The sequence below is a fragment of the Podarcis cretensis genome (genome assembly GCF_951804945.1).
Source record: "Podarcis cretensis genome assembly, chromosome: 4".
NCBI lineage: Eukaryota > Metazoa > Chordata > Lepidosauria > Squamata > Lacertidae > Podarcis > Podarcis cretensis.
The window spans coordinates 13,618,195-13,642,792 of NC_137173.1; the positions used below are offsets into that span (position 1 = coordinate 13,618,195).

Consider the following 24,598-nt stretch of genomic DNA (forward strand, 5'->3'; position numbering starts at 1 on the left):
TTAAGTAAATAAAGAACAACATTCCCTAGAGCTCTAAAATGCCCTGAAGGTTGCTTACCTGACCATATTCCTCTGGAAGGGAAGGAAGAGATCTTGATTATGCATCATTTAACACCCAGTGTACAACAAGCTCCTGCTAACCTCCCTGTTGTACTGTCTTAAGGAATAGCAGATCTGGATAATTTCCATGATGGATGCCACCAGAAGAAAAGGAAAACTCTTTGGCCTATGGCAAGTGGTATTTATGACCTCCTACTTGCAGTGGCCCATGTTTGTTCTTGCTGACAGTTAAATGTTGCTAAAATATTTTTTATTCAAGACAGTTCTCAACATAATAAAACTTGTACGGTAAATATTTCTATTTCTATATTCTTCTCAATTCTCATCACAGCATGGGTTATGCAAATTAAGTATCATTTTCTAGAACACAGAGCACACCAATCTGAACACATTACTCAAGGCAGAAGGACCATTCCTCTGTTTGTTTAAACATTTAAACGCATTTTCCATTCTTATAGACCATGCTACTACAAAATTGCTATATATTATATTCAAAAGGTTTATAATCAACTTTGAGAATGTGCTCCAGAGAGACAGAGAATGTGTATATGTATGGCAGCAGCATCTAAGCTCTAAAATGACTGTCAGTCCTCACCCCGGTTCCATACGAGTTGCAAACTGGTCTTAATATGCTAGTAACTCTGGCTGGGCAGGGATTTTTCCCTGCTCAAGTAATCCAAGAACCCAGCCCCCAAACAAGTAGGAATTCAACTTTGCATCATCAGATATAAGAATTTGCGTAAACCACCTCGGGTTGAAGAAGCAAACCTGAACATTCCTTCTCATAATTTATGTCTAAATGAACAAATGTTCAGTAGTGTAAAGGTGTTTGCTTTTGTTTTTTAACTGACATGGAGTATGTCCCCAACAAACCTTTTAGCAATTTTGGGAACAAGACAGATACATCCTATCTACTGTTTTTCAAATTGGATACTAAAAACCAAATAAACCTTACCTAACATTTTGCAAGTAAATGTTTGGCTGCAGTCCAAAAATGTCAAACAAAAGATTTCTATTTTTGGTTAAATGGTAGCAGATGGAAACAGTATTCATTTTGTTGGATGCTAATGTGAGACACTGCTCTCCACAATTACTTTGATGCCATCTGTCCAGGAAGTTATAGGGTGCAGAATAATGATTTCCCCCCACGATACTACTAAGCTGTTTAAAAGAAAAATAAACAAGGAAGGTTAATTTGCGGTATTAAGATGCACACACATTTACATCACATTTTCTAAGTGAGATACTAAAAAAAGGCCTTATTTTCCCAACGGTGGTATAGTGCAGGCTAAAAAAGAATGACAATGTTCAAAAGCTGGTGTATTTGAAAAGTCTTATTTCCAATCAGCTTCTACCTGATACTAAGAAAAGTCAGCCACTGGTAATACAGGGGTACCTCTGGTTACAAACTTAATTTGTTCTGGAGGTCCAATCTTAAGCAGAAACCGTTCTTATCCTGAGGCGCGCATTCGCTAATGGGGCCTCCCGCTCCGTTCACATCCTGGGGCAAAGTTCGCAACCAGGAGCAGCTACTTCCGGGTTAGCAGAGCTCGTAACCAGAGGTACCACTGTACTAGATAAAATTTGAGCTACACTGGTACCTCCAATTGCACACGGAACGGCGAAACCCAGAAAAATCTCAATGAAGGAATGTGAACAATCCAGGTCTGAAACCCTGTCTGACAATGTTGACAATGCTTAGGTAGATGGACCAGAGGCCTCAGTCAGTTTAAGTCACTTTCCTGTGTCCCATAAACTGATTCGGCACAACATTAGGCTGAATTGTAATTTATAATTTAAGCAATACCTAGTTGTTTAAGTGCTTTATTCATTCAACATTCCAAACAAGGTGACGACATTTTCTGACTCAGGTGCATGTAACATCTGTGCAACTCACTAGGTCACAACTATCTGGCCAGAAGGCTCTAACTGAAGGAACCACTAGTGGCGAAATTATTACTTTTTATAGTAGGGGTCATGTCAGATAATCATTTTAACACTTCCCCTCATGACAAGGGGAATTATTAAGATTTCAATACTTTCCTTCAGCAGAATCTTAAAAATTTAGTTATACAGTATCCAAGAACATATTTAAAAACAGTCTTAAACTCAAGGTGTTTACAGACCCAATCACTGCTGTTTTGCTTTAAGGTGGAAGTAGAATGGCAACTATGTTTCCAGAGTCCCATATATATATATATAGATACATAGATATAGATATATAAATACATTATATAATGGTAATGAATAGGAGGATGCTCCATTGCTGTCTGGAAAGTTAATTCGTAGATAGGAGCCACTGATATCTAAGAGGGAGATGGCTGGAGCAAAGTCTGTTCAGGCCCTCACCAGTCTGCATTAAAGAACATACTCTAAACAGATAACTTGAGGACATTTTGCTTATGCCACCAATAGCTCCTTGGAGAAAAGGTGGATGAGTAGATGAGCCTATTGAACTTTATGGCAGAGCACCAATTGGGCCTTACACTAGTCTTGTTGCAAACAGAATTATTTTATCACCGACTTGCTCTCATTAATTTATTCTTTGAAAAAGAGGACAGCCAGCAAAAGCTGTTTAACCAGCTCCCAGTGCAATCGTAACATGTACAGCAATGCATAATTTTTTAACAGCCAACATTAACGTAAAAATAGCATTGAGTGCTGAATAGCAAACAGTAAGCAATCTAAAGCAGCTTACTTTTTCCTGCTGTTCAAATGTTATTAATGCTTTCCTAATCTATTATTGTTTGCACACACATAATGGTAAAACAGGTGGTTTTGACTGTATTTTACTATACATTATTATACCTAGTTGTTTATAAAAGTACACAACACCCTACTGCAAAACATCAGGGTCGTCACAACATTAAAATATTTTAAAGCAATCATGAAAGTGTCTGGCTACTCAAGGGATATTTTAAAGAACTGCATAGGTTTGCTGACATAAGTATTTAAAAGATTCTTGGAAAGCACAAAGTGAGGATGCTTTTTTGGACACAATTATCTTATATGTGCAGAGCTAAATGTAATGTGACCTCTTAATGACCTGAGCAAGAGGATGTGAATAAAATACATGGTAAGTGATTTTCTACATTACTGCAAACTCTGGTTAATAACCCTAAATCAGCATCTCTTAACATAGCCAGTGTATCACTGATCATATATAGAAAATGCTCTGAACAGCAGCATTAATCCAACCCCAACTACAGCAAGAAATGAGCTGCATAAGCCACAATGCCGCTTTAATATCACACCAACTATTTTCCAACTATGTCACACCAGTCAACATTTAAAAAGCCATTCAATGAAATTAAAATTTGTAACATAAGATATAGAAAAATCCTTTGAGCCTGTAACTGGAAGATCAACACATTTTTTTTTATTAGGACACTGTGTTCTCATAGGTAGGACACAACTAGTTACACAGAAACATTCACACATATTTCAAGTACTATTATTCAAGGCTTCAATTTCAAAAAAATATTCAACAATACTCAACCGATTAGCAAGAAAAAAAGGTTTGCAATTTTATTTGGCTTCAACATGCTTCAATAGGCACTAAAATCCCTGCAGTCATATTTTTGAGATTTTTGCTAAGCAAGTGTGTCATTTGCCTTGTTGAAAAACAAGCAGCCACTCCCTTTGCATACAGATGCAACAGCTTATTCTTCAAGGGGCAATGACACAAGGTGGATCAACTACCCAGAATGTATTTTATCTAACAAAGTATTTCAATAATACAAAATTAAAAGAGAGAATGTCTGCTTTCACAGTAATACCACGTTAACAAAAATGTCTATTGTGAAAAGCAATTGTAAAAATGCATCAACTTCAGAAACTATGCAGCATAGTGACAGCCAATTGTGGCCTGTCAACTGGAAAGGTACTAGCAACAAAAAGGAGGGGATGTTGACCCTAGCTTTTGAAAAACAACAGCACTAGGTCATAAGGAGCATTGATGGGACTGTATATAATGTACTGCTCCCATTATAAACATAGAATGCTGAATAAGAGTATAATTTAAAATTGATTAGTATACAATTTCATGTGTTATGCTCCCATGCCATCAAGCATGGGTTATGAATAGCTAGAGGATTTTCCAAGATTGCACTCATTTACAGCAACTGCTATATGGGGACTAACCCAAGATATGTACCAGTATATAGATTTGTCCTGTGTTGGGCTGCAATTTCTCCCCAGAAAAGGGATGCCAGCCACTCTGTATAGTTCAGAGATAGGCAGATAAATACACCTGCACTACAGATATAACCCAAAACATGAAATGAACAGCCATATAAATGAATTTATAGTTCAGGCGAGGCTCATGGTCTCTGCTATGCCGAAAGGATGTACTTCAAATAATTTAGACAACCAACTGAGAATAAGGAGGAAATTGATGTATTAGAACAAGTGCTTTTTCACACCATTACTTTTCACATTAGTATTATACTCATTTTCTTGATAGACTGTATTATTCAAAACATTCACATAATTTTGCAGTGTTGTTTTAAAGTAAAATGCTGCAAAAGCCCTGTTACCTTTCCCCCTTTTTAATCATACTACCTTTTAAAATAAAGCAGGAAGTGTGCCAGCAGCTGGTCCCGTCTCTTCTGCCCCATGACAGCTGTTTCCACTTCAGCATAAAGAAAAACAAGGATGCTAAATACATGTATACTTTATTAAACAGTGAGGTTTCACAAAGAATCATATCTCCTTGTAATCAAATTAACTCCTGATTCTGGTAACTGATTATGTGTTTAACAGAAAGTATTCCACATAAATACCAAGAGAAAAAGCAATGTGGAGAAGCCTCCTTTAGGAGGCATACTTTTTCCAGATTTAACATTCTTTGTGGAACCCCACTTTACATTTTCACACCCCTTTATTTCCCCAATTTACAGAAATTAAAGTATTAACCATTTCAATACAACAGAAAAAGTTGGAAGTGTTTGACAACAGAAACTTTTCCTCAACCCTAGACATGGACAGTTGCAGGAACACTATGAAGATGAACATTTGTTCACCTACTTTTTTTCTCCTTAGGGACACATCAGATTGATATGCCAATGTCATTTTGCTACAACAATTTAAGAGACCTGTATGTGCCTTAATCATGAAAACTAATTCCACTGGGCTGTGATAGAAGACTTAATTTTTTGGAATAAATAAGTGTTTAGTAATATTCATGCAGTGCAGTCTTCAAACTGTACGTAACAGTGCAAAGGGTCAGTATGGTTGAGCACTCCTGCTTGCAAAATTACTGTTCTCATTTACATTCTTAGATTAGTAAGATAGAAAGTACCCAACTACGTCAGGATCTTGGTACTTTTATTTGGACAAGTCCTACCCCTAGCCAACATGGGAAGATAATAGTGAGGAGTTTGGGAGTTTAGGCATAGATGCAATAGTAAGAAGCAGCCTTTCTCAACCTTGAGTTCTCAGATGTTGGACTACTTACTCCCATCATCCCTACCTGCTGCCCTTGCTGGATATGGATGATGGGAGTTGCAGTCCAACAACAAATGAGGACCCGAGGTTGGGAAAGGCTGAGTTAGAGCCTTATTTCACTGGTAAAATCCAAAATCAAAGACAAATGTATGGGGCTTATTTGTACCTTTAAAAGTTCACCATCTTAATTAGTAAACTGATTTTAATCCCCCTTTCTCCACATTCAAATGTATGGCCAAACATACATTTAAGCAGCACCTGCTTTTGAAGACTTCACCTACTCTGTAAAAACTCTGCATAAAATAACATTTGTCCTGATAAAGCCTTTCCAAAAATAATGAATGACTGGAAAAGGCTATGCAGCTTGACTAACCATTAAATTGCAAGTTGCTCAATCAGGATCAACTGATCCTACAAAATGTCTCCAGGGCTTCTGAACTCTTCTAAAGACTGGTCCAGACCAAGTAATAAGAAACCCCAGAGTAAGCATCAATGCAAAGTTGTCTGATACCACATTATGGGAATATAGGGATCCTTACCAGGTTGCGAGGTGGAAAGCGCCTGTTCTTTTAACCCCTACACAACGGAGCCTGGCAGGGCAACCACCTAAAAGAGAAACTGTCAGAGAAGTTTAATAGTAATGTATAACAGATGCGATATAATTTCACATGCATGTTTTAAACTACCTGCTGCACGGTATTACTACTCTGCTCTTAAGTCTGTCCAGTGACGAGGTCAAGGTTTACAATTCCCAGAAATGCAGGCTAGATTTTTATCTGCCAGGCAGAGCATTATTTTTACTGGCAACCAACACCAGGTGCCGCCATTTCAGGCAATCATTTTTGTCTTTTTTTTTTTTTTTAAACAAAACCACCTGGCAGTCTCGAACTGTGCCATCTGCGTGCCATTGTGAGAGATGTCCTGACCATTGTGTGCCTTAAAAACGGGTCCTCTGTTTACAACACGGCCAAACAGGCACCCCGGCATCGATCCGTCCTGTTCACACGCCCGCGAAGGTCTGCGCTTTTTTTTTTTTTTTTAACTCTCTGCTACGGAAGGGAAGGAACATGCCAGTTTTCTGACTACACCCCCCGTTTGTGCGCTGCGCGTTTGTTTCTGTCCGCTTGCTGCGGCTTGCTTTCCTCCCTCTCTCTTCTGCCTCCTCCACTATAAAGCACACACCCCCTGGGCGATCGCGGGCAGGCACCCCGAGACAAAAAAAAATGTTATGTTCTGCGTAGTTAGGAGCGAAGAAGAAGCGGAATACTTGACCCTACATTTTGGAGGCGAGGGCAGAGTAGGAGTAGGAGTCGGCGGTGGAGGGAGGCGAGGCGGCCGCCTCCAAAGCAGAGCCCACCGCCGCCCGCCGGGCGCAAGCCGAGCAGAACTCCACCGAAACCTGGTCGCGATCCACGTGCAGGCAGATGCCGCCGGCGCTGGGGGAAGCCGCCCTCTTGCGCTCGCCTCCCTCGGGCACCACCGGCAGGGCGTAGTCGTGGTCGCCGCTGGCCTCGTAGGCCGGCCTGGCCTCCAGCACGGCCGCCGCCGCCGCCGCCGCCCGGTCCTCGACCAGGCCGCTGCTGCTGATGCGGAGCCCCACTCTGCCGTCGCCGGCCAAGCGGCTGAGGAGCCTCCCCAGGGCGCTCTGGTTGGCCAGCACGGCGCGCAGGTAGCTGGTCTCCCTCTCCAGGTCGCGCAGGCGGCGGCACAGGCCGCGGTTGCGGTCGCGGAGGCCGCGGTTCTCGGCCGCCAGGCCTTGCAGGCGGCTCTCCAGGCCCATCACGTACTGCTTCTTCCGCTGGCGGTTCAGACGAGCCGCGGCCGCGGCCTTCAGGCGGCTGCTCCCCGCTGGCCGCGCGGGGCGACGGCCTTGCTGCTGCTGCTGCTGAGGCCTCTGCTGCTGCTGCTGAGGCCTCTGCTGCTCCTCCTCCTCCTCAGTCTCCGCGCAGGCCAACCAGCTCGGCCGGTTCTCGGTCGCCACCACCGCCGCCTCCAGCCAGTCGTCCAGCTCCAGCTCGAGGCCCGCCGGGAAGAGCAGCTCGGCGCCACCCGCCTCCTCGAGGGAAGAGGAATCGTCGCTGTCCGCGCGGCGCGGCGGCGCGGCTTCCTCGCCCGCCTCGGCCCGGCTGGCGGGAGGAGGCCCTTTGCTCGGGGATGGGCAGGCCGACGAAGTGGCCAGCAGCTGGGCCAGGCTGTGGCGCATAATGGCGGCGGCGGGCAGGCCCCAGCTACCGCCGCAACCGCCGCCGCCGCCGCCTCAGTCCCAGCCCTCCCCGCCGCCTGAATCAGATCCGCCTGGACTGCTGCGTCTCCGCCTCAGCGGGAAAGCGCGGCTTCTTCTCCCCGCGCTCGCCTTCCGCGCCTCCGAGGGAAGATGAGGAAGCTAGCCCGCCTCGCGACTCCGCCGGGCCGTTAATGGCGGAGAAGGCGGGCCCGGGCAGCTGGCGCCTGCGCACTGGCTCGGAGGCGCTCCCTCGAGGGGCAGAAAATGGCGGAGGCGGCACCTTCCTCCTCGCCCCCCACCCCACGTTTACCTCAGAGCGGGAGCTTTAAAGGCGAGGGGATTCTGCACAGGGGTGGGTCTTGTAAATGACGGGCCTTGTTTATGCTCGCTTGTATTTAGCCATTATTATTATTACTATTATTTTATACCTCGCTGTATAGAGCGGTATATAAAGTCAAATAATAATAATAATAATAATATTTTTTTATTTTGTACCACTCCTCCCCCCCCCCGCGGGACTCAATTTTTTCATTTATTTATTGCATTTCTACATGCAACATTTCCTTTCAAGGAGCTCTAGGTGGCATCAGATACCCTTTTTACATTTCTCCCATAGAAAAAAAGAGACATCCTATTCTATTATTACTACTACTACTATTTATAGGGCTGCCAAACCTCCAGAATTTTTCAGGCATTGCCGGAAAACAGTGTCCAGATTGGGGGGCGGGATAATAACCACTGAATGTCAGGTACAATCCAGATGTATGGCAGCCCATGTTGGAAGTCTAGATTTTGGTGAATTTCCTTAAAAATAGCTGAAAGACTTCATTTTCTTTTTTTAGATTTTGCAGAAAAGAAAAGAAACCTCAACTACAACTTTGGCAAAAAAACCCCACAACTCAACAACAACAACAAAAAGCTCAATTACCAATTTATATTTATATACCTGTTGCTTGTAATCATTTGCTTCTTGGTCCTTACCAGCTCCATCCAGTAGTAAGCCCAATTGATGCTACTGCAATTATTATTTTTATTAATTATTATATTTATTAGTCGCTTCTTTTTGCCATGGCGACTGGAAAAAAATACATCCAACAAATACATATCTTAATCTCAGCAACCTAAGAATGGTCGCCTTCCTACTCTAAACAAAATTATCTTAAAACTGGTATCTAAAATAGGGGGGGAAATGATCTGGTAAAAGATTATTTTATTTTCTCAAAGGCGGTAGGAGCAAAGCTGACAGCAAAGGCTTACGCTATGAAATGTCGGAGTTTGGTATTTAATTCTTTCTCTTTTGTAAGCAACTCTGTGCTGTGCTTCTTGTACGCTTCAAAATGCATCCGGAGCTCAGTGTAGGCTTGCTGGGTGCCATCCAGCCGCCTCCGCAGGTCTCGCACCCGGAGGTTGCAGTCCACTGCTACAGCCTCTGTCTCAAAGCGCAGCTCTGCCGCCTGCTTGGCTTTCTCCATCTCTTCCGCCTTCTTCTCCAGCTCCGCAATCTCCCTTTGCTTGTCCTGCAGCACCTTGCCTCTGTCCATCGCCAGGTTTAGCAGCTCCTCCTTCTCCTTGGTCAGCTTCTCCACCTTGGCTTGCAAGGTACAGTCCACCTCTCTTAGTTTCTTTTCCGCTTGCTGCAGTTCCTGCGTGATGTGGCTGTGTTTCTCCTCCAGGATACCCAGCCGGCTTCTCAGCGACTTGATTTCCTCAGCCTTAGATTTGGCTTCCTGCTGGTGGGCTTCCAAAAGTTCCTTCTCTCGCTCTCGGGCTCGGCGGCTGTCCTGTTCGTAGCGTTCCTTTAAGGACTTTGTTTCGCCCGAGAGTTTCTTAAGCTCAGAAGTGAGTTGGGCCACCTCGGCCTCTTTCTCTTCCAAAGCCTGGCAGAAGAGGTTCTGGTTCTCCACCCGCAATCGGTGGTTCTCTTCCCTCAGCTGCAGGTTCTGCCTCTTGTGCTCGTCCTTGAAGTGGATCATGTCCTCGTGGTTGGCAGCCAGATCCATGAAGCGCTCTTCCAGCTGCTGCACTCGCCGCGTCTGGTTCTCCAGCCGCATAGCATCCGCCATCCTCTGTTCCTCCAGGTCCATGTTGATCTCCTCCAGGGCCTTGCAGCGCAAGAGCTGCTCGTCCGCTCGCTTCTTGAGGATGCAGATCAGCTGAGACTGCTCATGGAGTCGTGAGCGGAGCATGGCCTTCTCCCCCTTCTCCCCGTCGGAGAGACCTTGGAGTTTCTCCAAGGTCTCAAAGGGGTCGCCCATGCTCCAGTCTACATCATCATCATCATCTTCTACCTCCTTTGGTACCTTGGGAAAGGCCATTCCCGGGCTCTTACCATCCTGAGGCATGTTGAGGAACAGAGTTGTGCAGCGCTTCCCCCTCAAGTAGCATTCAAAACTTCTGTTGCTGGCCCAAAAGGCAGTTGGTGCAAACGTTCCAAGAATCCCGTGATGTCATAAGCCAAGAACTGATGGGCTTTCCAGAACCAGCGGGCTTTGCAGGGGTCTCCTGACCTTGTTGCATTCCTTCTGCACTGCAGGTGAGGAACACAGATCTGCAAGGGAGCAGGGAATCGATGCAACACACCAGCCTGGCCAGGAACGAAAGCCACCACACTAAATCGGTGCTTAGTTTCCTAATCGAAGATAAACAGTATGAGAGCTTCACCTCTTATTTAATTCCCCACCCCCGCGCCAAAAAAAAAAAGATGTATTCCCTGTTAAATCCTAAGTGACTCTTAGCTTCATTCTCCCCTTTTCCTGAGTTAGGCTTAGATAGGGCCATTGAAGTCAATGATTTTCCTGGCAGCAGCAACACAGCTACCGAATTCTCCTTCCCTTGGGAAGCCCAACTGGATCCTTATGTCTGAGCGTTAAGATGAGCAGTGAAGGCATTCCTGTTCCAGCATTCAGTGCTCATCACTGGCTGCATGCACATCATATATTTAAAGAATGTGGTTTACTCCAAATAATGTTGGGAACTGTAGTGTTGTTTTTTAATGGTGCTGGGAATTGTAGCTCTGTGGAAAATAAAAATTCCCAGGATTCTTTGGGGGGAGCCATGTATGGTGTGTGTACACTGCCTTAATTATTATTCTACCCTTACAGTTTCTGGTTCTGATGGCACCTGTTTCTTTCAGCTCCCTGGCTCAATCTAGCAGGCTGTATCTTGGGGTGCACTGTGCCTCTCTTCTGAGAGCTGCTTGGTAGCAATGTGCGTACTAGGTAGCCGTGTTGGTCTGTCTGTCGTAGTCGAAATAAATAAAAAAATTGCCCAGTAGCACCTTAGAGACCAACAAAGTTTGTTCTGGGTATAAGCTTTCGTATGCACGCACACTTCTTCAGATTCTTCAATTCAGAATTTGTATCTGAAGAAGTGTGCATGCACACAAAAGCTTATACCCAGAACAAACTTAGTTGGTCTCTAAGGTGCTACTGGACATTTTTTTTTATGTGTATACTGTTTGTTTTATCATCACAAGAACATAGGAAGCTGCCTTATTCTAAGTCATACTATTGGTCCCCCTAGCTCAGTACTGTCTACACCAGGGGTTGTCAACCTGGTCCCTACCGCCCAGTTTCAGGATTCTAGATGGGCAGTAGGGGGTTCTACGGCACAAGCTGAATCCTCCTTCCATCGAGCACTGGTGGGCAGTAAGGACATTTTACCATCAAGAAAGATGCATTAGTGGGTAGTAGGCATAAAAAGGTTGACCAGTCTACACTCTTCCACTTATGCTCTACTTGTGTATATCTGCAAGTAAACCAAACACTACAATATGGCATTCGCTTCCAGTTATCTCTTCCCCAAAGGAAGATAAGCCCTGATAATGCTGTTCCTACTAGTTCTCACTGCTCTGGCAAGCGGGGAATGCCTCTGATTATCATTTATTATAAAGGCATTCATATATGTGACTCTTTATACTGTGCATAAGCAAAAGAGCAGAATTCCACCTGACCTGAGAAATTTACCGTGTTATGCCTAGAGTCAATGGACAGCTTTAGGATGGGTACTGGGAGCTAGCACAATTGAATGTACTTGTTTTTAATTTTAGCTATGTTGATGGTTAAAGCGTTAAGACCAAAAACACTTTATGGAAGAGATATGGTTTGAACTGGGAATTAAAAGAATAGAGAGAGAAGGGAGGTACTACATAAAAATTAAATTATGTGGCTCTTTTTCTCTCCTGATAACAGTTTTTTAACCCACACTATAGTCTTATGACAAATCCTAATGCTTGCTAGAATTCAAATTTTTAATCACATGCATGCTGGGAGCAGATACCGCATTTTTTGCTCCATAACACTCACTTTTTTCCTCCTAGAAAGTAAGGGGAAATGTCTGTGCGTGTTATGGAGCGAATGCCTATGGATGGCGGGGGGATCTGCTGCAGTCGTGAGCAGAGGATCCATGGTTCCCCTTCCTTCCCTCCTCCGTGGCTTGCTTTGCTCGCTTTGAAACAGCAAAGCGGGAGAAGAGCCACTGAGTGGGGAGAAGAGAAGGACAGAGAGCCTGGTTACAAAACACAGATCCACATGGATCCTCAGGATTTTTGCATTGGGTCACCCCAAATTCACCATCAGATCACATAGCATGTCCATGGCTACAGCTTGCACCAAAAAAAAAATGCACCCACTGTTGCCTGGGGCCGCAGTGGTGCAAAAACGTGGTTACAAAGCATGGATCCACATGGATCCTCAGGATTTTTGCATTGGACTACCCCAAACTCACTGTCAGATCACATGTCTGTGACCACAGCATGAACCACAAAAATCATACATCCACTGTTTCGTTTAGAATATTTTTTTTCTTGTTTTCCTCCTCTAAAAACTATGTGCGTGTTATGGTTGGGTGCGTGTTATAGAGCGAAAAATACGGTATGTATGCCGTCCAATTAGCACAATTCATAATTATTATATTGGGTGGAGGGGTGTGTTGTTCTTATCACAGCTCTGTCTATGCTTGTTTGTTAATCAGCAGAGCCTCTGAGTACGTACTGAATAATGTTTCAAGGCTAAACAATGTAATGGTTAAAAGGCAAAGCATAACTAATGAACATACTACTCTTTCCTAAAAATGGTCAAAGGGACTCTGTTTTGGGAACATACTCCCACAACACCAGAGTGGTATTAGATCCCTGAAGCTGGATGGTGTTGAATTGAGGGATTAAATAAGGATCTAGCCTGAGAGAAAATAAAGATCTGACTCTGAAGGTTTTCTTACTCTCTTAACTGCACAATTCTGTACATATCTACTCATAAGTAAGCCCCGATGAGTTCAGTGGAGCTTACTCCTAGGTAAACAGGAGTACACAAGATTGCAACCTATAAAATAAGTTGCAATAAATTCAGTGCTCTTATAATGAAAACAAATTTGTACATCAGAATACTTCCAGTTGTTGTTACAACATTCAGAAAAGGTCATCCAATTTCATTTCAACAGATATTGGCATCATCCTGTTTCTTTTATACTCATACATAACTGTCTGGTTTTGCCATTTTAAAATAGCATTTATAAATATATTAAAAAAAAAAAAAAGGTTAATCAAAGAGCCATAAAATGTTTCCTTACCAGGCCTTTATTCTTTTACTATCTTGGTCTGACAGCCTTGTTGAGTTTGCATCTCCATAGCAATAGGATTGAAGCAGACTCCTTGCCAAGTGTAGAGCGAGGCCAAACAAGAAAGAATGCATCCTGGAAGCTTAATAAGCTCTGGAAAGCACGTTCCTTGGCTGTGACCCTCTGCGATAGATGTCTCTTTCCTTTCCCTCCCAAAGGAAGCCTGAAAATGACCAGCAGCTCACCACTATTACTGCCAACTCTGAAATAATATTGTGTCCCTGAGAATCAAATGAGGTAGAAATAAAAGGTACCTATGTTCTTAAAAACCAGGCTATTTTTTTGTTAAAGTAACTTGCCAATGAGGAAAAGAATCAGAATACAGTGGTACCTTAGGTTACATACGCTTCAGGTTACAGACTCCGCTAACCCAGAAATAGTGCTTCAGGTTAAGAACTTTGCTTCAGGATGAGAACAGAAATCGTGCTCCAGCGGCACGGCAGCAGCAGGAGGCCCCATTAGCTAAAGTGGTGCTTCAGGTTAAGAACAGTTTCAGGTTAAGTACGGACCTCCGGAACAAATTAGGTACTTAACCCGAGGTACCACTGTATGGGCAAGACGAGCTTGCATAATGGGGCTATCAGTACTTTCCTAGCTATGTTTACTCAAAGTTCTCTTGCAGTTTCTGACATCAAGTTATTCAGCTTTCTCTTCAGTTCCACATCATTAGGCCAGATAACTTCCCACCAGCAGCTGCACAACAGCCCAGTATCCATAGTAAGGTAGTGCAAACTGATGCTTAGATGTTCTGTGGTGAACCAGAAAATAAGTTCAGGTACGCTCAGGTGTTTAGTGAACCTCTATCAAGCTGAACCAGATATATCCAAGCATAACTGAAAGTGCAAGGAGTTTTGTATTTGACTTCTTTTTCAGAACAGAACACAACTGGAAAGCGAATGCACCACCAAAAAAAGCACAAAGAGCGAATGCAGCACGCTTTGTCTCTGTTGCAATTTCAACACTTGCTCATCTGAGCATATACATAGTTTCAAACAGACTTTTTGAGTTTAGAAACTGTGAACAAATAAAAGTTCCAAATCTTGCAACATTCAGTTACAATGCATAAAAGGTGTTTGCTCCTGTTTTAGGTATGCTTCCTTCTTTTCCCAAATTGTGGCACTAGAGAACGTTTTAAAAGCCCTGACGCACTGAAAAAGCCAGCAGCACATTTTGCAATGGAGGTGTTTGTTTGTTTGTTTGTTTGTTTGTTTGTTTGTTTGTTTGTTTGAAGTCTCACTTTAGCTTCACCAATAATAAAAGCTGATAAGAGTGATGATGAGCCCTGTTTGAACGATGTGAGCAGGGTCTTGCTCACAGAAAAGGGCCAGGGGGAAGAAGAGAATCTGCAATTTCAAGGTTGTTAGTAAGTTGAACAATCTGTAAAAGTCTTCCATCTTTGGAGGTACTGTATTTAGAGCTCTTCAGTTCTAATAACTTGTGCAACGTGGAAATAACAGAAGCTGGAACTACACTTTTATAGCAGAGGTAGGGCTGCCCCACCCCACCTCTCAGCCCCAAGCTTCCTTCTCCTTTTTCCCCTGTTTGGGAATGCCGCAACCCTCCCCAGCAGAGACCAATAGTTTAGATCAGGCATGGCCAAACTTGGCCCTTCACCTGTTTTTGGACTGCAACTCCCATCATCCCTAGCTAACAGTACCAGTGGTCAGGGATGATGGGAATTGTAGTCCCAAAACAGCAGGAGGGCCACGTTTGGCCACCACTGGTGTAGATGCTTCTTTCTGAAGGATGTTGTCATGTCACACACTGAGTAATCATTAGGCCTTAGAGGAGGGAGGGAAGCAAGACACAGAGGTGGCTGCTCTTCAGTGAAACACTGATGCAATGTCTAGTTCCCACACCAATGCTTACCATTAACAGCCATGTTTGCAACCGCTATTTACAGATTTTCCCAATTCGAACAATAAAAGGTCGTTTTTTGAAAGGAAGACGGGATACACGCAACAATTAGACTCAGCTTTACGCACAATAGCTCCACTTTGGCAGGTGGATTCACTTGTTCACTTTGGGGACTGTGGGCCAGTGGAAGACAGTAAATGCATGCTGAAATTTAGTGAAATCGCCAACTTCTCCCCTCCCCCCATATGCTATTCAAGGCGGCCACAGAAGGCAAGAGAACACAATATTTTAAATATATATATTTTACAGTTTTAATTCATCTTTAATAAAGTTTAATTTTTAATAACAGTACCTGAGGGCAGGAAGGAGTTGACATGCATTATCAAAGCAGCATTTAGTAAAATAGTTTAAAACTGTATTGCAGACACATATGCCCTCTGATGAAATTACAAATGAATATATCAGCCATTGTGCACTCCCCACCCCATGTTCCTCTCTAATTTTGCCTGGCTCTTCTTTGCACCCAAATGCCAGCAAGCCGTACAAACAGGAAGCGTCCAAAAGGTGCATCATCTATTTCGGTGTCTTTGCCATCATCAGCATCCTGAGTGGCAGCGTATCTTCAACCCAGGTGTTTGGAGAATCAATCATTCGTTCCCATAAGTTGCTTTCATCTGTTGTAGAGTCCATCCAGTCTACTGGAGTACCGTAGCTTTTACCTAAAGAAATGGTTTTTTTTTTAAAAAACATATTGAATTAGCATTATCTTTTATCTGTCATTTACACAACAGTAACTGCAAAGCTACCTCCCTTAAGCAGTACGCTCTGGGTTACAACCAGGAGAAACCTTGGACTAATCTATACTGGTGAGTTATAATGTTCTAAAGGTAAAGGTACCCCTGACCATTAGGTCCAGTCGTGGCCGACTCGGGGGTTGCGTGCTCATCTCGCTTTACTGGCCGAGGGAGCCAGCATACAGCTTCTGGGTCATGTGGCCAGCATGACTAAGCCGCTTCTGGCAAACCAGAGCAGTGCACGGAAACACCGTTTACCTTCCCACCGGAGTGGTACCTATTTATCTACTTGCACTTTGATGTGCTTTCGAACTGCTAGGTTGGCAGGAGCAGGGACCGAGCAACGGGAGCTCACCCCATCGCAGGGATTTGAACCACCAACCTTCTGATCGGCAAGTCCTAGGCTCTGTGGTTTAACCCACAGTGCCACCCGCGTCCCTTATAATGTTATAAATGTGACACCAAAGGGGCAATGTACAGAGGTCAATGGAAAATTGCAATGAGAGCTACATAATGTTTTTTCTTAGCTTTTGTTGTTGTTTTTTAAGATCAGTGCAGATCCAGCACTTGTTGCATAAGCAGAAATCCTTACATGGGGCTTGTGAGGTGAATCCTGCCCAATATTTCAACAGCACTTTGTTTCAAAGCCATTGGGTCATAGAATCATAGACATAGCTGTCAACGTTTCCCTTTTTTTAAGGGAAATTCCCTTATTCCGAATAGGATTCCTCACAATGAAAGGGAAAAGTTGTCAGCTATGATCATAGAATTGTAGAGTTGGAAGGGACCCCAAGGGTCATCTAGTCCAACCCCCTGCAATGCAGGGGTCTCAGCTAAAGCATATATGGCAGATAGCCATCCAACCTATGCTTAAAAACCTCCACAGGAGGAGAGTCCACAACCTCCCAAGTAAGACCGTTCTACTGTCGAAGAGCTCTTCCTATCAGAGTTGTTCCTGGTGTTTAGCTGGAATCTACTTTCTTGTAACTTGAAGCCGTTGGTTAGATTCCTACCCTCCAGAGCAGGAGAAAACAAGCTTGTTCCCTCTTCCATGTGACAGCCCTTGAAATATTTGAAGATGGCTATTGTATCTCTCTAGCCCCCCCCCCCAAAAAAAATAATTTTGAAATTTCACCCACTTACTAGCACTAGGGTGGTGGAGAGAACTTCCACTTATCTGACATTACCTGTTCCAAGTCCTATCCTGAGGCCTCCAAGGAAGTGATTGGCTAGTTTGTTGTGATCCCAGACAGTGAGCTCCACGCAGGCTTCTTTCAAATCTTGAGGTCTGAAGCCATCATACACCATTGTATGATTGAACACTGGATTTGTTGTCTTCGCTACAGCTCTTGTTTTCTGACGGCTTTTCCTGCTTGTGTCTGGAAGGATAGTACTTCGGATAAAAGTGGGAAAAGGGAGAAAAATGACCATGAGACTTGGTTCATACCACACAAGAAACTGTTGTTGTCCCAGTAATCTGGGGTGAGCGGGTGACTTTTGGTGGAAGTAAAGAGAGAAGGAAGGGATTCGATAAAATAGAGAGGGAACGCTGATAGAGGTGACCCAGCCATCTTGTGGAACAACTACCGTATTGGCCCGAATATAAGCCACACTTTCCCCCAAAATTCCGACTGTGAAAAGTTCAAGTGTGGCTTAAATTCGCAACTTTACAAAAATTGAGTTTTACGATATTGCTGCTGAAACAGACAAATGGTAAAACGGAACAAAAAAAGGTTCTATTGCCGATTTGCGAGCTTGTGGGTCATCTCTGTTACCCATAGGATTTTCTTCTACATTTGCCTTTATGGGTGTCAATGCCTGCGGAATTATAGGAATTGAATAGTGATTTGTGATTTTAGCGATTGTAACTTTTCGGGTATTGTCTTTTTTTCTTTCCCCCCCTTGAATTTTAAAGGTGCGGCTTATTTGTGGTTGCGGCATATATTCAGGCTAATATGCTACATAATTGTATAACTCTATCACCAGCTTTATATTATTTTTAAGTTTAAAGTAAAGGTAAAGGGACCCCTGACCATTAGGTCCAGTTGTGACCAACTCTGGGGTTGCGGCGCTCATCTCGCTTTATTGGCCGAGAGAGCCAGCGTTTGTCCGCAGACAGCTTCCGGGTCATGTGGCCAGCATGACTAAGCCACTTCTGGCGAACCAGAGCAGCGCACAAAAACGCCGTTTACCTTCCCGCCGGAGCGGTACCTATTTATCTACTTGCACTTTGACGTGCTTTCGAACTGCTAGGTTGACAGGAGCAGGGACCGAGTGGATTTGTAATTTTTTGCATTATATATTTTATCTTAACAATTTTTGTGTGTGCTTTGGCTACTTTTGTCATGAAGCGGTTTATAAATCTGCAAAAAATAAACAGGAAACCTCCTCCCCTTGCATCTCAGGCAACAAGAGGTGGTACACTGATGTTCAGTTTGCAGGTGTGCTATTGCTACATGTGCATTAAACAGAGAGAGGTTCATGCTTGAACTCATTTTTTCAATATCTTGTTGATACGCATCTTCACCAATTTCACAGATGCAGCCCATCAGGGTCTATGATGTTGTGACAGAAATTGCCACAAACATGTTGGCAACTGCTTTGGATAATAAAGAGCTTCTGGGCCATGGGCTGGTTGGACACAGAGGAATGGTGGAAGGAACCAGCTGGGGAACCACCAAGGAAAGAAGGCTCAGAGCCCGGGGAGTGATAGTGGGACAATAATGAGTGGTCAGAAGAAGACTGGGAGGAAGAGGTGTCAGAAGCTGAGGAGGTAACAGGGCTTAGTGAGCTGGGAGAATCTGTGGCAGAGGGAAGTCCAGAATCAGAGGCAGAAGCTGACGCAAGAGGGTGGGAGGAGGGAGGAGGCCAAGAGGCAGAGTTGAGTCAGACTGCTGAAGTGAGTTTCTCCCCCTCTTGCTGTGACACGCTCCCCTCTCCCTGGTTTCCCAGAACCAAGAGAGGCATGAAAAGGGTGTAGGAGAAGTTCACTTCATGCAGGCACAGTCTCAGATTGCTTGGGGAAAACTGGAGAGGAAGGGAATTAGGTAGCTGTGGGGAGGCAAGACCCTACAGTCTCAGGACACTCCTGTGTCAATTTTGATTTTGTTAATAAAAAGTGAACTCCAGCTTGGATGGTGTGATTCACTGCTGTCTCACTCCTGGCATTCTGGTAGTGACCTGGACCTGCTCCAAGAGTCAGACACCCAACCTTGCCAAACTACACCTTCATTCGGTTGAATCCCTGTTCTTACCACTTAACAAAAGAGTTGAGTCTATTGCCCCTGAGGACAGGGAGGTCACTGCATTCCTTCACCCAAATGTGGACTTCTCCAGTGACTGGAGGTTTTTTACCTTTGAAATAGACAAAAAAAAGGAGAAAGAAAACAGAGCACAAGATGGTTGGTTGATCTGTTCAAAGCATCCCTCGCTGTGTTTCCTCTTGTTAACAACAAATAAGATACGCAGCAAAACTTTAAAGTCTTGCGAAGATATTGAATACAGCATGGGTCAGGCCTCTCAGGCCTCTCTGTCTGGCCTACAAGACAACACACACACACACACACACACACACACACACACACACCCCGCTCCAGACCAAAGCTCTTCCTAAGGTCACCCTCACCCCAACCATCTGTGTGATTCATTTTGCAACGGCCACTGACTGTGTACAATCTGTCTGACTGACTGGAACAATGGCACACCTTCATGCATGTGAGCGCTCCACTAATCACAGGCAAACGATGATTCTCTGCACCTTCTATGGGTAGGGCCTCAGGTGCCATCTGCAAAGGTCGCACTCACATGATACAGTAAAGGTTCAGATAATGGTGTGCAGGATTAGCTGCCTCCAGCCTGAGGTTGACCCATTGTAAGCTAACTGTTCAGTCCCCGAACAGAAGGTTACTGCACCAGCCACACAGAGCGAGAACTTCTTAGCAAGCAGCACAGAATTCCAGCAACATCTAGGAGTCTCTCCATACTACTTCACAGCCAAGTAAACTTAGAGGAAGGTCAAATACAATCTTAGTTTACTGTTAAAAGAGGGGCCTCAGCCTGACTCAAACACTTCCCTCACGAGAGTGAGGCCTCCATCCCTGGTTTGCAACAAGCCATGGTTTATGCGATTTCATTTGAATATGGAAACCAATGGTTTGGCCAAACAACCATTTAATAATAATAATAATAATAATAATAATAATAATAATTATTTATATCCTGCACTCCCCAGCTGAACCTGGGCTCAGAGTAGCTAACAACAGTAAAAATAACACACTTTACATAAAATCACAATCAATTAATTGAAATACATTCTAAAATCAATTCATTCTAAAATCAATTCAGAGTCAAATTAATGACAACCATTGGGCTAGAGTTCTATGAGGATTACAGAAGGAGGGGGTCAGGCTGTGCCTTGGCCAAAGGCCTGGTGGAACAGCTGTGTCTTGCAGGCCCTGCGGAAAGATGTAAAGTCCCGCAGGGCCCTAGTCTCTTGTGACAGAGCGTTCCACCAGATCGGGGCCACAGCCAAAAAAGTCCTGGCTCTGGTTGAGGCCAGCCTAATCTCCCTGTGGCCTGGGACCTCCAAGATGGCTTTGTTTGAAGACCGTAAGGTCCTCCGTGGGACATACCAGGAGAGGCGGCCCCGTAGGTACGAGGGTCCTGGGCCGTATAGGGCTTTAAAGGTTTAAACTAGCACCTTAAACCTGATCCTGTATCCCACGGGAGCCAGTGCAGCTGGTATAGCACCGGGTGAATGTGATCCCGCGGCGAAGACCCCGTAACACAACCAGAAGCCATGGTTTCATCCTGGTTGCTTTGTAACCAAGGCATAGTTTGAACAAACCATAGTTTGCCAGGTTTGAATGACATGCCATTAAATTAGGGAGGCAAAACACCCCATGAAGCAAATTTGGAAAGTGGGTAACAGAAAGATTCTTACCCCCAACAGGCTGTGGAACATATTGGAGAGCTATTTTCATGTCCCCTCTGTTCTCCAGATCAAGACCAGCTAGTGGAGTCTGACCAAACAAAAGCAAAAAACCAATGACTATGTAATACAAGCAACATCTTGAAATATGTGGTCCAATTAGACCCCAAAATAGATTTACTAACATATCTCAAAGACACAGTTCCAGAAGACAGGAAGAAATTATTATGTCATGATTTAGCTGCAAGGATTTGAAAATACTGGGGTGAGAGTGGAGTAGGGAATTCCCCCATTTAAAGGAATGGCTTATTTAATTACGGGAACAGGCAACCTCCTACTCACGATGCTTTGGGTTCTTCAAAGGGAAAAAGAAAATTACACAAGAAAGGGCAATGTTTAAGGAACTCTGGAACAGTAAGACAGAGAGGGATTCGTCTTTGTTAATTTTATGAGAATATATGAATATGAGTCTTCTCAAACTGAATAAATAAATGGGACATTAAATACATTGCTCCCATTAACTATGGGTGGTATTCAATGCTAGTCATACTCGAGAGTAGCCCCACTGAAGTTAATGAATAACTCATTAATTTCAATGGGTGGCATTCAAGTAAATTTTACTGAGAGTAGACACACTGAAATTACTGAACATGACTAACTTAGATCCACTAACTTCAGTGGATATATTCTTCAGTATGACTAGCATTGAATAAAACCCTTAGATTATGTCAGTTCATTTCTTTTTCTGCTTTTTGGTTAAATTATTAATTACTGCTATTTAATTTCTAACTGCTATTTAATTTCTAACTTACTGCTATTTAATTTCTACCTGGGCTAATGTTAATTGTCCAGTTTTTGCTTTTTGTAAGTGTCATTATTGATACTCAGTTGCTTTCCACATTGCTATTACTCATTTTGAATACTGTATTGATATATAAAGGTAAAAGGTAAAGGACCCCTGGATGGTTAAGTCCAGTCAAAGGCGATTATGGGGTGTGGCGCTCATCTTGCTTCAAGCTGAGGGAGCTGGCGTTTGTCCACAGACAGCTTTCCAGGTCATTTGGCCAGCATAGCTAAACTGCTTCAGGCACAACGGGACACTGTGACGAGTGCCAGAGCACATGGAAAGGCTGTTTATTTTCCCGCCGCAGTGGTACCTATTTATCTACTTGCACTATTTATCTACCTATTTATCTACTTGCTTTCGAACTGCTAGACTGGCAGAAGCTGGGACAGAACAACAGGAGCTCACCCTGTCGTGGGTATTCGAACCACCAACCTTCTGATCTGCAAGCCCAAGAAGCTCAGTGGTTCAGACCACAGCGCCACCCACTCCCTCTGTATTGACATATATTTCCTAATAAACTATCTTTTAAAAAATCAACCCACTGTCTACAAAACCTAATATTGTAGCATCTCTTATTTGTGTGTTTTCACAAATACTGTGTGTGAAATGGGTGCAAACTGAGCTTATCAGCTGATAAAAGAAACATTTAATTAGCCACCTACTGGGGGCCATGCAAACTGCAGCATGACAACCACCTTAGGAAAATATGTATTGGGAAAGATTTACATCTGCTTCCAGGTTAAATCTCAGACACCTTTTTAATAGAAATATTTTTGATCAGCTACACCGGGGGTAGCCAGCGTGGTGCCCTGCAGATGTTGTTGGGACTACAAACCCCATCATCCCTTATTGCTGGCCATGTTGGTTTGGTTGAGGCTGATGGGAGCCAGAGTCCAACTGCATCTGAAGGGCACCACGTTGCCTACCTGTGGACTACATGTTGCAGCACTGGTGAAAATTATACAGAAGCCAAAGTAGAAATTCATCACACTGGGCAAGGTTATTAATTTCAGTGATAATTGTTGGTATGAAAACAATACTTCCTATGAATGTAAATGATAGCACAGGAATTATAAACTGGTAGCCGTATGATTCAGAATTTTGGCTGCTGCTATTTACTCATTTATGAAATCATTGAGGGGTAGAAGAGAGTTTGGCCCAACGACGCTCATTATAGACCAAAAACCATTAACTCACTCTTGGCTTAAGCGGGTACCAAATCATCTGCTTGTTCTGTCTGTCTTCCCAGTCCCATTCTCCCAGGTCCAGCTCCACTTCTCCCAGGAAACTGTTACGTCCAAACGTGTCATTGTGCCACACGGAGACATTCAACCTCTGGGACGCCAGGAGAGCCCTGTCAACTTTATACTGCAAAAGAGACAAAACAGACGCTTTAAGTATGCATTTATCTACAGAATTAGAATTGTGCGTTAGAACTGTGAGCTGCAGATGAAGCATGCTATTCCAACGAAGAGGTGGACAGTAGATTGGGTTTACTTCGCCAGCATCTACCTTGCTGGAATGGTGCACCAGCAGAGCCAACCTGGCACTCACTCCTGCCAGTGTGTTTGCACCATGCCCACCTCCCTATTATCCTCAGTGACTCAGCTGTAAGGAGGTCAGATAAGCCCCACTGGCCTCTACTGGTTAAACCAAGCTATCATTCAGAAAATGAATTAGTTTACTAAGCTGGGCTCGCACATTCAAACAAACCATGCTTAGGCTAAACGAACCATGACTATGTGCTGCATTCATTCTGGTACTATTAATTATACAAGTTACCCTTAATATCTCATTGAAGACAGGGTTCAACGTCTTCTTCTTCACCGACGTTTTTCTTTTGCCCAGTTTGTACTTCTCTGGTAGCAAGTAACTCTTCACATACCTAAGGAGATTTAACCACCAGTCTGGTTAACGTAACATTTGAATCTGGAAGAAGGCTTTCAGGGAAACCCAAGAGCAAAACGAGCACCTTTTGTCTGTAGCTCTCGTAGCCTTAAAACTGAACAGGCCAATCTTACACTGGGAATTTCAAAAGGGTATCTATAATTACAAAGCACTCAAGTTTGTTCCCAGGCCTGCAACGTCAGAAACGGGATACCCGCTTGTGCAGGAAAGAATTTTTAAATTATTATTAAAAACTGTTCTGTGCAAGATCATTTCAGTCTTGCTTGGTTTCACCTATTTATTTATATCATGCCTTACCTTCAAGCAGCTCAAGGTGGCAAACAGACTTCTCCTTAGGAAGAAGATGGTCAAATGATTTCAACACTGCTGGCTTCCACTAAATTTGTCAGCTTTCAAATGCTGGAGAGTGGGACTCTCCCCCACCCCTGTCTGATTGGTTTTATAGAGTACAATACCCTGTAAATATGCTACTGAATGCTACAATCAAGTAAGAGGAAACAAAAGATCTGAAAATAACTTTACTGGCAAAATGGGCCAATTCTACTGCCCTTTGGAATGAAAAATTTGGAGGAGATCTCTGAAGAAGTGTGCATGCACATGAAAGCTCATACCAATAACAAACTTAGTTGGTCTCTAAGGTGCTACTGGAAGGAATTTTTAAATTTTGTTTAGACCACATTTGTAACTTTTGCTGGTTTAAAGTAATCTGTTTCAAAGATGCATCTTGGCAATTTTGTATTATATACGTTAAGTTTTGCATAATTGTGCTTTGATAAAGGTAAAGGGACCCCTGACCATTAGGTCCAGTCATGACCGACTCTAGGGTTGTGGCGCTCATCTCGCTTTATTGGCCGAGGGAGCCGGTGTACAGCTTCTGGGTCATGTGGCCAGCATGACTAAGCCGCTTCTGGCGAACC

General features: G+C 43.7%; 3 protein-coding genes and 1 long non-coding RNA gene across 18 annotated transcripts in view; 1 reads left to right on the forward strand and 3 right to left on the reverse strand.

The window, feature by feature from the left end:
- Positions 1–3,417: 3,417 nt before the first annotated feature.
- CREBZF (CREB/ATF bZIP transcription factor) lies at positions 3,418–7,974 on the reverse strand. The gene is made up of 3 exons (XM_079974071.1): positions 6,786–7,974; positions 6,048–6,126; positions 3,418–4,693 (listed from the first exon to the last, which is right to left on the reverse strand). The coding sequence occupies exons 1-2, from the start codon at positions 7,709–7,711 to the stop codon at positions 6,078–6,080; spliced, it is 975 nt and encodes a 324-aa protein (XP_079830197.1). The 5' UTR covers positions 7,712–7,974; the 3' UTR covers positions 3,418–4,693; positions 6,048–6,077.
- Positions 7,975–8,925: 951 nt separating this feature from the next.
- CCDC89 (coiled-coil domain containing 89) lies at positions 8,926–10,081 on the reverse strand. The gene has a single exon (XM_079974013.1). It carries the CDS (start codon positions 10,072–10,074, stop codon positions 8,986–8,988), a length of 1,089 nt encoding a protein of 362 aa, XP_079830139.1. The 5' UTR covers positions 10,075–10,081; the 3' UTR covers positions 8,926–8,985.
- Positions 10,082–10,251: 170 nt separating this feature from the next.
- On the forward strand, positions 10,252–15,291 carry LOC307215108. Of its 3 annotated transcripts, XR_013838267.1 has the most exons (3): positions 10,252–10,378; positions 13,333–13,595; positions 14,748–15,291. It is a non-coding gene; the product is annotated as an uncharacterized lncRNA (long non-coding RNA). The 3 variants fall into 3 exon arrangements; XR_013838268.1 differs by lacking the exon at positions 14,748–15,291 and having other exon boundaries at positions 13,333–13,614; XR_013838269.1 differs by lacking the exon at positions 14,748–15,291 and having other exon boundaries at positions 10,352–10,435; positions 13,333–13,614.
- Positions 15,292–15,488: 197 nt separating this feature from the next.
- SYTL2 (synaptotagmin like 2) overlaps positions 15,489–24,598 on the reverse strand; it is a 66,325-nt gene continuing 57,215 nt past the window's right edge. For all 13 annotated transcript variants that reach the window (XM_079973280.1, XM_079973271.1, XM_079973278.1 and 10 more), the window contains 6 exons: positions 23,556–23,658; positions 22,971–23,141; positions 20,939–21,017; positions 19,251–19,350; positions 17,184–17,389; positions 15,489–15,921 (listed from right to left, as the gene is read on the reverse strand). In XM_079973280.1, the coding sequence (XP_079829406.1) occupies positions 15,776–15,921; positions 17,184–17,389; positions 19,251–19,350; positions 20,939–21,017; positions 22,971–23,141; positions 23,556–23,658 (805 nt within the window). In that variant the 3' untranslated portion in view covers positions 15,489–15,775. The remainder of the gene's footprint in view (positions 15,922–17,183; positions 17,390–19,250; positions 19,351–20,938; positions 21,018–22,970; positions 23,142–23,555; positions 23,659–24,598) is intronic.

What these genes read in the sequence shown, in the direction of transcription:
- CREBZF (XM_079974071.1), bottom strand. Translation starts at nt 7,711, where the DNA reads ATGCGCCACAGCCTGGCCCAGCTGCTGGCCACTTCGTCGGCCTGCCCA. An exon ending in TCTGCCCTCGCCTCCAAAAT is followed by an intron (nt 6,127 to 6,785) that starts GTAGGGTCAAGT and finishes CTTCTCTGACAG; the next exon opens with TTTCTCTTTTAGGTGGTTGC.
- CCDC89 (XM_079974013.1), bottom strand. Translation starts at nt 10,074, where the DNA reads ATGCCTCAGGATGGTAAGAGCCCGGGAATGGCCTTTCCCAAGGTACCA.